This window comes from Carlito syrichta, unplaced genomic scaffold (genome assembly GCF_000164805.1).
Source record: "Carlito syrichta isolate Samal-C Ts95f unplaced genomic scaffold, Tarsius_syrichta-2.0.1 Scaffold301745, whole genome shotgun sequence".
Taxonomy (NCBI): Eukaryota; Metazoa; Chordata; class Mammalia; order Primates; family Tarsiidae; genus Carlito; species Carlito syrichta.
In genome coordinates this window covers 409-14,836 of record NW_007245841.1, presented here as the reverse complement: position 1 = coordinate 14,836, position 14,428 = coordinate 409, and the positions used below count along the sequence as shown (strand labels likewise).

Genomic DNA, 14,428 nt, shown 5'->3' with positions numbered 1-14,428 from the left:
ATAATGCTAAGGGGGTTAGAGTATTGTTCATCTGTAACATAGCTCGCAGATCTAGTTCATCAACTGATAGGAGACAACACTCTAGACATTTCACCCTCCTTATTCACCTCTCCTGAAATCTGTTTTGTTTTGTCAAGTATGTTACCTAATGTGGCCTCCTAACTCCCATATGTTAGCAATTAGACACAGCCTCACATTAATGCTTTACCTTCATGTTTCTCTCCCCCTATAGACTGTGAGCTTTTTGAAGGAAAAGTGAGTTTTGTTCTTATTCATCTCTGTATCTCTAGCACCTCACTGAGTGTTTGTTCAAGACTTGACTCAGAGGCTGGCCCCACTCATAAGCGAATTTGTTTATATTTCCATCTTCCTAGACTACTTTGAGCTCCTTGCAGGCTGGGACAGTGTCCAGGACCTCTCGTGTCCCCAATACAGATATAGTGTACTCTTGGTAAATGCCAGTTGAGGGAATTATTAAGTGAAGTTTTCACCAGCCCAGGGCCCAGGACATAGTGGATCTCGTTAAAAGGTAGCTGAACTGCTGTTATCATCATTAACACCAAGAAAAAGAAGAGGAAGAAAATAAAGATGGGCATCTGGTCACCCACTTTGGTGTGAAGTATGGACATTGATTGGAAGACTATTTCAGAGAAGCAAAATGGCCCTTTATTCATTTTGGGGAAGGGAGGAGGGCTAGCAAGAGAGAGTCTTTTTCAAGTGTTTGCTCCATCTTGCTGCCACTTTACTATGTGTGGCAGCTGTTGCTATGGCAATTCTTTAAGCGATTGAATAGAACAGCACTGAGTTGTTGCAAACGGCTCTAATTGCTCCCATGCACCAGGCCTGCCCACACGACCACTCTCTGCACAGCGTTCTCTTTTTCAGATGCGTATTTTCATAAATCTCTGGGCATTGTGCAGCTCCCTTGCTCTTGTGACATTGCCATCCTCGGACAGAGGGCACAAGAAGCAGCTCTAGGTGGAAGAGAGGGGTCTGCCAATTTTCCCTGTGTGAGTGAGCAATGCAGACCCCATGTTCAAGGGGGGAGCAGGATGCAGGCTCAGCAGGGCATCAAAACCAAATAAAACATTTGTGGAGTAGGTTTATTATATGTATTTGCCATTGTTGGGCAATTTAGTCATCTTTTTAAAGCCAACCATACCTTTCCTGCACCCTCCTGCCATGAGGACCCAGTTCATTGTGTAGTGAGAACTTCTGGTTTTAACCTGCATGTGATTGGGGAGAACTGATATTAGAAGAAATGGAGTGGAGTTAGCATATATTATGTCCTTCTTTGTGTGCCAGGCAGCGTCTGGACACTTCCCATGTGTTCTGTCACTACTCCACAAACACATTGGGCAAGGAATGAGATTGGAGATAGGAGTAGTAGGACCCCTGTTACAGATGAGGAAACTGAAGGCAGAGTTTCAGTGTTTAACCCAAAATCATAGCCAGTGAGTGTATGGCTAGGATTAGACCCCAGTTCTGACTGATTCTGAGGCCTGTGCTCTATTCACTGGACCACACTGTCTCCCAGGGAAGAGACCAGCCTTTGGTTACACAGAGAAGTCAGATTTTAATCAACTGTGGCACATGGCCTTTATCCACCTGCCATATCCTTCAGCTCATATGACCCTTCTCTTTTTTTGAGTTGGAGTCTCACTCCATTGCTGAGGCTGGAGTGCAGTGGCACGCTCATGGCTACCACAGTCTTGACATGCTGGGCTCAGGTGATCCTTCAACCTTAGCCTTCCAAGTAACTGGAACTACAGGCATGCACTACCACACCCAGCTATTTTTTGATTTATTGTAGAGATGAGGCCGCTCCAAGTTGCCCAGGCTGGTCTTGAACCTGTGGGCTCAGGCAATCCTCTCACCTCAGCCTCCCAAAATACTGGGATTATAGGCATAAGCCACCGCACCTGGCTGATCCTTCTTTTAAGGAAGCATAAAACTAAAAGATCATTATTGAAACAATTCCATCATAACTGTAGCTTCTTTTGAATACTGACACAGTATACCAAGCTCCAAGCTAAGTGTCCTATAGATATCTCACTTAATAGTACTTTAAAAAAAAAAACTATGAATTAGGTATTATTCCTATTTTACAGATGGGGAAGTTGTGGCTCAGGGAAGGTAAGAGACTTGCCCGAACTTTTAGCAATGGGGGTGACAGAGCCAGGATTCAAATCCAAATCTGATTTCAAAGCCTTGTAACCACTAGGCTGCCTCAATGGACTAATTTGGAAATGGATGACATACACACACACACACACACACACACACACACACACACACATTTGACATCTTTCCTGCTGATATTCGGACGCTTATAGCCAACAGAAAAATTTCCTTCCTATTTCTGAGACATTTGTAAAATTAACTTACAATACACTGGTACCTAAGGCAGAAGCATAGTATTAGCATGCAAGGAAACTTGAAATTTTACTTGGGGAACTGCATTTTGGTAAGCTGCCTCAGTGCGAAGGGTCTGTGTTTACAGTAAGAACCTTTATTTTAATACCTAAGTCTGGTAATATACTAGGATGGTGGAATGGTGTTTGAAATTTTTGCTTTCTCTGCTTTTTTTCCTTTTTATTTTAATGTAGTTTGCATGATTTTTTTAAAAAAAAAGTTGGAGAGAAAAGAAACAAACTGAACACTGTTCTCATAGAAAATGGTATGGAACCTACTCTAACAGCAAGGATTATTATTTTTCTCAATAATCTACATTAAGCACTCTGGTTCATTCATTCAAGCAAGTTTCATTGAATGCTTACTATGTGTCAGATACTACACCAAGTGGTGGGGTCAGTAATGTACCAGGAAGCATTCAGCTACAGTAACAGAAATGTGGCTGAAATAATATGGACTTGATTATCGATCATGGGAAAGTCAGAAGTAGGCAGTTCAATGATTGGCTAATAGACCAACTCACTAATTATATCAATAACCCCATTCCTTCATCCTCAAGTCTGCCAGCCTCAGCCTATATGCCATCAGGCCAACTTCTCTTGTGATCTCAGGATGGCTATGTCACTTGCAGGCATTCCATCCTTACAACAATTTTCAAAAGTAGTAAAGGAACCCTTCTTCCTGGTACTTCATAAAATTCAGAAAAGCTTTCCCAGAATCTCTTCCGGTGACTTCTCCTCTTGTCATTGACCAGAATCGAGTCACATACCATGCCCATTCTCAAACTCATCACTGGCAAAAAAGTAAGACCACTGAGGTTGGCTTGGACATGAGGACCCACTCCCACCTCTGGGAATGGGATCTGAAATACTTGTCCTCACAGGGGAGGATAGGGGGATCAACAAAAGAGAGTTCTGTTAGAACGGAGAGAGGAGGGTTTGGGTTGGGTAGGCAACCAACAGTAGTGACTAGAAATAGATGATACCATCCTTCAAAGAGTTTATATTCTAGGGAAAGAGACCATAAACAAGGAGACAAACAACCATTTTACCTTGTATAGTGTTCCATCTGAGCTATAAGGGAACTGAGCAGAGTTTGGGGCCTCTGCTTCAGGTGGAGTGTCAGGGAAGTCCTCTTGAACTTACATCAGCCGACCATGTTGGGCTGAGGGGACAAAATCTTGCAGGCAGAGGGAGAAAGGACATAGCACTTGGAAGAACTAAGTGAAGGAAACTGGGAAACCAGGGATGTGACAAGCAAGGCAAATGGCATGAGGTCAAGTTAGAGATTTGGGTAGGGCCAGGTCATGTAAAGTTTTGGAGGCTACAGAAAGGAGTCTGATTTTATTCTAAATCAGTGGAAAGCCAATGTAGTGCTTTTTAAAATGTGTGTGACACAATATTATGTTTTTTAAAAGTCTCTGGCTGCTGAGAGGATGGCTTTGTGGAAGCTCAGAGAACAGTTAGAAGGCCACTGTTGTCACCCAGACAGGAGGTGGGAGTGTGTGAACTTGGTGTCAGTGGAAATAGAGGGAAAAGAGCTCTTTTGGGGATGGGACCTGTAGGACTTGCCAGGCACTGTGTGAGGTCCATTGTCATGGACTCTCTTGCCCAGACTTCTCTGTACTCCTAGGCAGTAATGGAGTCTCACTCCATCACCCAGGCTGGAGAGCAGTGGCATGCTCACAGTGATCCCAGCATTGACCTGCTAGGCTCTGGCAATCCTTCTGCCTCAGCCTTCCAAGGAATTTCCTTAAATGTAAAATACTTAAGTCCTGTGTAGTAACCTACACTGCATCATAGCATTTAGCTGAACCTGAGTGGGAAGGAGGAGAACTGAATTCTGGGATAGGTAGGCAGGATCAACTCAATTAGCATTGCACTGGGATTGTTTTCCTAGATGAAGCTTTTGTTTTTGAGGGTGATATTTTGAGAACTGCTGTCTCCGTGGGAATATCTTAGTTATGTACAGCAGAGCCATCTCAGCATCTACATTTTCTTGTTTAACACATGACTGTCTTTATAATGAGTGCCTTCTTTATATGGGGTTATCAGAGTAACTCTGAATCTATTTTACAACTAAATTAATGATATCCAGGAAACATTTATTTGGCTCCTTTTCTATTTATAATATCCTTACCAACTAATTGCCTTTGAATATTCCTACTTATAGGATGCTTTGTGCTAGTTAAAATCCATCCCACGTAGGTATATCCCTAATGCCACTCAGAGCTACCCATTCACTTGGGAAGTTTTTCTTCTTGTAATAACAGGAGCAATCATAAAAATTTACACCAGGGCAAAGGGTCAGGTTGAGAAAACATCTAAAAAATAATGTATGTAATTTTTTTCTGATTATAAAAGTAATGCATTTTCACTGTAGAACATTTGGAAAAGACAGAAAAGCATAAGGGGAAAAAAAAAGTCACTCACTTTCCCACCACCCAGAAGCAACCAGCATTAAATGTTGGTTCATTTCTTTCCAAATGTTTTTATGCCTTTTTATATAATTGAGTTAATGCAGTCAATACAATTTTTTCTTCTTTTTCATATAATTCTTATATGGATTTTTCTACACTATAAGATACTGTGTGTAAATAATTAGTTGTAAATGGTTATATAATTCATTTACTTGAATGTGCTTAACTGTGCCCCCATTTACTTAACTGTGCCCCTCTTAGGGAAATTAAAAATTTTTGTTGTTGTTGTGATATGAACAATTTTATACATAAATGTTCATTGGATTTTAGAGTGTTTCCTTAAACTAAATTCCTGGTAATTCCAAGACTGGATTCCAAGATATGCTTATTTTTGAGATTTTTATATACTTGCCAAATTACATTTCATAAATGTTTTACTATTGTCCATTCTTTTTTTAATTTTTATTTTATTATAGAGATGTGGGGAACAAGTAAGATTTAACTACACAAGAAAGCTGTATGCAGGTGAAGTTTGGGCCTCCAACTGGCCCTCAGTCCCCCTGGTATAGTACCAGGTACCCTTTGTGTAATAACATGCTCTCCATTTCCTCCCCAGCAGTGCCCAGTGACTGCCGATCCCTCCCTTGTGCTAATGTGATTAATGTTCAAGTCCCACTTATGAGTGAGAACATGCAGTATTCAGTTCTTTGTTTCTGTGATAGATCACTAAGTATGATGGTTTCCAACTTCATCCAATTTGCTGCAAAATCTGTGGTTTTGTTCTTCTTTATAACTGTGTCATACTCCATCATGTGTATGTACTACATTTTCTTTATCTAGTTCACTTTTGATGGGTAGGACAGTTGGTTTCATGTTTTTGCTATTGGGAATAGTGTGGCAATAAATATATGTGTACAGGTGTCTTTTTTATAGAATGATTTATGTTCCTCCAGGTATATTCCCAGGAGAGGGATTACTGGATCATATGGAAAGTCAATTTTTAATTCTTTTAGGCATCGCCACACTGCTTTCCATAGAGGTTGAACTAGCTTACACTCCCACCAACAGTGTGGAAGTGTGCCCTTTTCTCCACACCCGCATCAGCATTTGTTGTTTGTTGATTTATTAATGATGGAATTAGGTGGTATCTCATTGTGCTTTTGATTTGCATTTCTCTCATGATTAGTGAGTCTGAGCATTCAACATTCCATTTATGACCACCCTGGGCTACAACTAGGAGTTTTTCTTTTTTATCTCTGTTAATTTAGTAAGCAAAGAAAATTGGATTCTGTTTTAATTTTAATTTCTTGGATTACTAGTGACATTGAACTGTTTTTGTGCTTATTAGCAAAGTTTTTGTTTTTCTGTTATTAACCCTGCCACTTATCCATTGGGCTTTCACTGTTTTTTAATTTTTATTTACATAAGTTCTTTATGAATTTTGAGTATTAATCTTATAAATTTGTAGCAAATATGTTTTTTTGACTGAAATTTCCCCCCACCTCTTTATATATGAAAGAACAGTGTATACATCCCCCTATACCCATCACACAGCTTTAGCCACCAACATTTTGTCTTATTTGTTTCATTTGTTTTCTACCTACTCTTCTCACTATTTTTGCTACAATATTTAAGACAAATCTAGGTATTCTATTTCACTTTTAAGATGTATTAGTAAGCATCTCTAAAAAATAAAAATTTGACATTCTCTTTTTCCTTCAACCTTTTATTTTAAAAAATTCCAATCTATGGAAAAGTTAAGAATAGTACAAGAAATACTCATTTACCCTTTACCTAAGTTCACCGATAATTAATGTTTTACATATTTGTATTATAATTCTAAACATTACACATATTGTTAATATACCTTTTGTTTCATTTTTTTCCTGAACCATTTGAAAGTACGTTATGGTGGCACTTCACTTCTAAATATTTTAGCATATACCTCCTAAGAATCAGTACATTCTTTACCCTAATCACAAAACCATTATTATTCTCAAGATAGTCGACATTATACAGTAATATTATCTAATTTAAATAGATAATCTGTAATCTATATGCAATTTTCCCAGGTGACTCCAAAATATTTTTTAAAACCATCTTTCTTTTTTTATATACCTGAGCTCAAAATGAGAATCTCACATTGCATTTGGTTGTTATGTCTCTTCAGTATCCTTTAATCTGGAACTGTCCCTCTCACCTTTTTGTTATTTGTTTGTTTGTTTTCGTTTTTCAAGACTGACAGTTTTGAAGAGTCTGGGTCAGTTGTCTTATAGCATACCCCACAATATGGGTTATCTGTCTGTTAACTCATGACTATTCCACTATGCCAAGAAGCCTCAGCTTCATCTTATACATTTCCTGTCTCAGATATGGAACCTGCCCTTTCTTATGATCCCTGGTTCCTTTTAGTGGGGGATGGTATTTAGAAACCAAGATCTGGGCACAGGTGTGCTCACTGCTACTTGGTGTGGCTGATGCCAGGCCCTTTCAGTGTTGAGAGTCAGGGAATATAATACACACACCCATACCCACAATAGACACTTTACATCTCTATTTATTTCTTTGTCTGTCTCCCCATATCAAAAGCCATAGGTTCACAACAATGGCTCTAATTCCAAAACAACATGGAAATTATTCTAGTTTTCTCCCTTTACATATTTGTGACTACGTTCTACGAAAATGAAAACCCATGCCCCTATTTTCTTAATCTGTTTATTTCTTTTTATGGAACCATTCTTCTTTCACTGTCTCTGCCTCCTTCTCTACTCAGATGCTCCTTCCCCACCCTCCTTATTACTGACACCCAAGGCTGGACCTTCATTGTCCACCTTCTAACACAAATGCCTTCCTCACCTCAGGCTCCAGCATGCTGCGTTGAGCCCCTGCTGCTGTCTCCCTTCTCATGTGGATTCCTCTAAACCACACTTGATTTCCAACATCCCATACCGCCACCACTCTCTCACATAAATATCCTCCTCAGCTCCCTCAGATGCTGACACCCTGAGACAGGCTGCTCCCTGGCTAAGATATCCTCCTCACCCCTGCCATCCCATCCATATGGATGCCCTCAGTGCTCCATTTAGGGTCTGATAACCATGCTGGGTCCATGACCCAAACAAACAACAAACACCCTCATCACCCACCTTGGTCTCACACATCCCACACTAAGCTGTCATGTTCAGAGAAAGTCAGTCTCTCTCTCTCTCTCTCTCTCTCTCTCTCTCTCTCTCTCTCTCTCCTCCCTCTCTCCCCCTCCCCCCACCTCTCGCACTCTCTCTCTGTCCTCCCTTCTCTCTCTTGCACATGCACATGCACAATATAGAAATATACCTTGCCCAACCTTCCAATGACTTTCGGACTTGGGGAAAGAGTTTTAATAAAAACTCCTCCTTTTCGAATCTAGTTACCAACACTTCAAACAATAAAGCCATTGAGGATAGATGTTGGGCAAGGCTACAGTAAAGAGGGGAGGATGTTTTTAAGTTCTCATCTAAGATCTCAAGCAGACATCATGGTCAGCGGTGAGAGAATGAACAACAAGGATATTCACACTGTTCTTTAATAGTCATCTGCCTTTTAGTCACAGTAAACCTAGCTGTATTGATCAGCCCAACCTGTCCATGAAGCAGCCAGCTAATTCCTTCCTACCAGTGATCAAGAGCAAGACTTAGTATGCTAAATTTGGAGCCATATCAGGGCAGCATTAACCCAAAGCAGTATTTCTAGTTCATTTTATGAGCCTCTGTTTTGCCAACAGTAAAAGGAAGAGAGGAACTGGATGAAATGCAGGAAGTCTTCTGGCTCTGACATCCTCAGTCCCTGGGCCTTTGTTGGTCTTCTTAGCAACTAGGGAAAGAGGTGGAGATCTTGACTGAAAAAATTAAAGTGTAGCACCCAAGTCTATAGAGAAATTTTCAGTACATCAGTTCTGTGTGATCTCACCTATGTCTTGGGACCCACCTATTCCTACCTGAAATTTCCAGTAACATGCATATGATGTATATAAAGAACTTAGAAATGGACCTTTTATCACAATGAGTCAGTGGTAGACTTGGGCTTTCAGCCCGAGTCTCTGACTCTGAATACTCATCTCCTTTCCCTGTACCAGGCTGATTCTCATGGATGTGGAATAAATAAAGAGGGCTGTGCTGCAATGAGAATCAGAGTCACCAGAGAAGCTACCCCTAAGAAGAGAAGAGCAAAGCTACAGGTGTGTAGCTCGTTCTCCAGTCACCAGAATACCAGAAATGTCTTCAAGTAGAGCAACATGTTTTCTTCACATAGCTCAGTTACCTGATTGTGAGGCTGACACACTTTCAGAAACTTTTCCATCTCAAGTGTAAATTAGTACAACCTCTATGAAAAGCAGAATGGAGATTTCTCAAACAACTAAAAGTAGATCTACCATTTGATACAACAATCCCACTACTAGAAAGAACAGAGATTATTATATGAAAAAGACACTTGCACCCACATGTTCATTGCAGCACAATTCATAATTGCAAAGATGTGGAATTAACCTAAATGTCCATCAACTGATCAGTGGATAATGAAAAAGTGATATGTATACACTATATATATACATATGTGTATGTCTCTATATATATATGCTATATAATCCTATTCATCTATCAAAAAGAATGAGATAACTTTTGCAACAACTTGAATGGAATTGGAGAACATCATCCTAAGTGAACTAACTCAGGAACAGAAAACCAAATACCACATATTCTCACTCAAAAGTGGGAGCTAAATTAAGGATCTGCAAAGACATAGAGAAGGGTATAATGGACACTAGTGACTCAGAAGGGAGAGAAGGGAAGGGGTAGAGGAGCATAAAAAAATTACTTACTGGGTACAAAGTACACAGGTGGTGGTGGTGGGTACTCTTAAAGCCCAGATCAAAAATCATTTGTATCCCCCAAGTTATTGAACTTAAAAAACAAAAAAAGAAATGGGCAAGACTAATGTCTCTATGGCCAAATACTCCTTACAGAAACATTACCAATGTGACCCCAGCTATTTATGTGAAAAGCCCAAATTTAATTTCAAGCCTGGGGCCATTTTTCCTACATTGGATGTTTTCAGAATGGAAAATAAATATGAACTTGATTAAAGAAGAAAGAAAGAAAGAAACCTTCCCATCTCATTTAATTTAATCCTCACAGCAACCCTTAAGGCATATATTATTATCCCCATTTTCTAGCTTAGAAGACTGAGACTTGGAGAGGTGAAGTAATTTGGCTGTGATCACACAACCATCAATGGCAAAGCTACTGTTTGAATCCATATCTGGTGTCTCCAATCTGCTTCTCCTCTCCTCCTTCCATTGTTCCAAAGTTACTACCATCCTTTAACATGGCTGGCTAAACTTATATACACCCTTTCAGGGCCCACACACACATTTGGGAATCTCCCAGTTCTATCAGTCTGTTAGGCTTCCGACTTCTGCTTTGTTCGGGTCTGCAATGCTCTGTTGGTGCTTGCTGCAGAATAGCCAGTGGGCCAATGCAGCAAGGAAGGAGTGCTGAAAAGAGACGCGAAGGAACTCTAGTCCCCACGATGCCGAGAAGGACATTCACCTTTCCTCATTTGAATCTCCAAGTCCAAGTCCCAGGATGCTGTTCTTGCCAGAGACCTGCATCTATAGAGGCCTCAGAGCTTTCAAGTGAAGTGAGCTGAGTGCCAGCCCATTCAGTCGCACCCCACTCCCGTGGCCAGGGGCCACGCTCCCCCTCGAAGCCAGCACAAGGCGAGGTCCTCATGGGGCCTGGCCCTCTGCGTTCATGGAGGAAAAATGAAAGTTGCTTTATTCCCTGGCCTCTTCATATCTCCCATTATGAGGAGAGGGCTCCACAGTGAGGAGCCTGGGCTGTGATATTTCTGCTACAGCATGAGAGATTCATATGTTTGACTAATCAATTCTTTGGCACTGACTTCCTGGCCTGCATTTTGTTCTCTTGCCTTTGATTGTCTGTTTGCCTTTTTGCCATTCTGCTGGTTCTTGTTTGGAGCTTTTATTTTCCAGGAACACGTTGACCTACTCGATCCTCTATATTCTTCTCCCTCTCTCCCTTTGTCATTTTTTCTCTCTGATTTTGGTTTCCCTTGTGATTGACCGCACACAGCTTCCCCATACAAGCAAAGTGGAGACCTGTAGTCACGAGGCCCTGATAACTGCTGGGTTTTGTTTTGGGAGCCAAGGGACACTGGACCACAGACAGACCGCCAGCCCCCCAGCCAGGCTGGGCGGCAGCTCTTCTGTCTCTCCTGTCCCCGTTCCAGCCTTATCCTGCAATGCGTAGTAACTGTTGTTTGCTCAGCGCTCTGTGGTTCACAAAGCCCTCCATAAGGCTTCCAACAAACTGTAAAGGGCGGGGGTACAAATACTAGTATCAGTCACATTTTTCAATTAAGGAAACTGGGGAGTTGAAATGTGAGGTGATTTTCCCAGTGTTCTGAGCTTAAAAGTGTCCGAGCTGTACCAGAACCAGAGTCTGCCCTGAATTTGGGCCTCTTTCTGCTGTGGTGTGGTGGTCAGTTGATTGCTGACTTCATCCATCCTCAGCCAACACTGACAGAGCTACTGCTCTGTCCTTAGCTCTGTGCTAGGGATGAGACAGAAACTCAGAGTTGAGTCAGACATGTTTCTTGTCCCCAGCACTATCTGATCCAGGGCAGTGGGCAATGGCAGTGTAGATGGCAGCAACTGCCACTTCCTGAGTACTTGCTCTGTGCCAGACCTGGTGCTGAGCACATCACCTGCTTTATTAGCCCTCAGATCCTCATAGTAACCTCAGCTCAGGGAAGTGGGGTGGGTCATGGTGTGGACTCCAAAATGCATGGGTCAGTCTCATTCTGCCGGTTTTGCTCTGTGCCCTTATACAGGTCACTCTCCTTCTCTGAACCTTAACTTCCTCACCTGTAGAATAGGAATAATGATCCCTACTCTTATCCCTTTCATATGGCTACTGTTCACAAAGAATGGCAGGTGCATACATGCTAGTTATAGTATAAAATGCCACCCAAACCATACTTTCCATCTGTATTCTGTTGTGATAGGACACCAGTGGGGATTTGCCCATGGTGTTCACTCTATTTCTTCTGGTATTTCCCTTTTTCAGTTTAGTTTATTGTGAGCGTATAATGTGTATAAAGTTGTGATCAACAAATTTAACCCACTTTCTTGGGCACCCACTCTGGGCCTGGGTCTGGCATAGATACAGGGATCAATAGACACAGTCTCTACCTTCAAAGAAGTCCACTGTGAGAGGAAAGATGAGGGTGAAGTCTCATGTGTGTTGATTGTCTTCCAGGGCTATAGCAAAGAGTTGGAAAATGAGGCCTATAGGCCTGGGCAGCACTGCTGGGGCTGTGGGAAAGGGTGCAGTAGTGGGACAGTAAAAGGAGGGGCAAGGCATGAGGAGGCAAACTTGGCTTTGGTGCAGGTAGGCTCATCTGAAGTAGGTGGCTTCTCAGAAGTGAGGAGAAGGAGGTAGAGTCATTGCTGATGACCCTGAGCACAGATTCCAGTGAGTAAATAAGTGGGGATTTCCTTGACTGAGATCAGAAATGCAGCAGACCAAAGGATGGGAGAAAGGAGGGGCTCAGAATTGGAGAGTGGAGTTTGAGAAACACATGGTCCTCTAAATGCAGGCATCCAGTACGCAATTGATAAAGCACATCTTGAAGTTTGGGAAGAAGGTCCGGCCTAGAACTGGAGACCTGGATAGCTCTCATCTCTTGTTGGCTTATCTACAACTGGAGAGATACAATTGCTTGGTTACACCCAAGAGTAGTAAAGGAGTGAGCTCTTGCATGACCACTGGGGATGTGCTATCTTTCCACCTCGAGAAGACTCAAAAACAAGATCATAAAGGAAGATGGCATAAGAGCTGATGGTTCCCTTTTGTTGGGCACCTTCTACATGTAAGACACTGTGCTGTGTGATCCCTAATCCTCCCAATAGCCCTTTCCAGGATTTCTGTTCTCACTTTATAGATGAAGAACCTGAGGCTCACACAGCCTTAGTCAGCTAGCTTTTGGCAATTTAGAAGGCCAGCCTGACACCCCAACTCCGTGTACTGTCCACAATAGCAAGGTGTCCCCCTCATGTGCTTTCTGTTGGTGAACTTCTACAAAGTTAGGTTTTCTCACATTTGCCTCACTGCTTTGCCCTCAGAGCCAAAGTTTGTTCATAGTATATTCGTTATCCACGAAATATCTTAATTTTGCAGATTCCCTATATGTAGTGCTTGTGCTTGAATATAAGGATTATCAAATGAGCCATGCTCTGCTCTTCTTTAAAACAGTGTCCCTAGTACCAGATCAAACAAATGCAAAAAAATCTCTTCTCTCTTTCCTTCATTCTTCATTTCATATTCCATTTCTCCGCTGTGCCATTTGGAGACTGATTATACATGTATTGTGACGTAAATGTGCATTTTGTAAGTCATAGTTTTATTTTGTATTTAAATAAACTGCATACAGAGTGTGAGATTTGAAGGACACAGCTGGGGGTACTCTACTCCGAATTCCTCTGGCTTTAATGTTCTTTTCAAGTTTGAAAATGTGTTAGGAGAAGACAACATTCTGATAATTGGAAGTTCAGTATGTCTGTCTTTTTCTTCTATTCTTTTATACTTTTTTAGATACAATTAACACTTCACACTTCACCTGGTCCCTTCTTGGTTACCTTTGACACTTCCTTGATATTTATTTAGATGTTCGTGCCACCTTTACTTTGAACTCTGTGGTTAAGAGAATCAATAACTTTTAAACAAGCATGTTTTTCTCACAGAGGATGTGCAATTAGCATACTACATGCATGTGGATGTCCACTTGTCTTTTTTTATTTGTCAAAAGATCATGGCAAAATCATGAAAATTGTAAAGAAAAGCGATTACCATCAAATCAAAATACCTGCTGTGAAATTGCAGAAATAGCTTGTTTTCTTATAATTTTGAAGAGAGCATTTCACAGAAGATGGGAAAATGTATGAAGAGAACTTCATGGGTGTTGTCTTAGAATTTATGAACCATGAGTAATGCATTTAATTTAAAATGACTGTTTTCTGTAAGCATGTGTGAATGCAAATTTCAAAGGCTTAGTAGAATTTGACTCTCTCCTATCGGGTTCAAACAATATCCCATTGTCATCACCAAAAATGAAAGTTAAAAATATGCCTTTTGCCAGGACTTTTGATACTTTACCAGTTTCCTTTTAGGAGCCTTGTCTTATATAACACTGGCTCTGGACTGAGCCAGTGTTTTCTTGATTAGTTCCATCTGTCTTTGCTGTGTTACCCAGGAACTGTCAGACAATGTCATCATTAACCCATTGCTGATGTGCTGGAAAAAGAATCCTGAAACTCTAGGTGGATTTTGGTGCTAGAGCTTGAAAGATGAAAAGAAGGTGTTTTTTGAATGAATACATTTTAAGAGAAACTGAATAAAGCCAAGTAAAGTTTCACAGTAGAAATGGAAACTGTCTTTTGACTCTTTGAATACTAGCTAATTTAAGACAAACAATAATTTTCTATGTTAGTATTTTTTGTTTTAATCTATTTGGGAGAGACAAGTTGTAATCAAT

The 14,428-nt window shown here is 41.0% G+C and overlaps 1 protein-coding gene across 1 annotated transcript in view; it reads left to right on the top strand.

The window, feature by feature from the left end:
* Positions 1-12,285, top strand: part of LOC103257447 (DENN domain-containing protein 1A) — a gene marked incomplete at its 3' end in the record, with an annotated part of 387,709 nt that extends 375,424 nt beyond the window's left edge. Inside the window, exon 13 of the mRNA XM_008055157.1 lies at positions 12,154-12,285. Coding sequence (XP_008053348.1) covers positions 12,154-12,285 — 132 coding nt within the window. The remainder of the gene's footprint in view (positions 1-12,153) is intronic.
* Between the last annotated feature and the right edge of the window lie 2,143 nt (positions 12,286-14,428).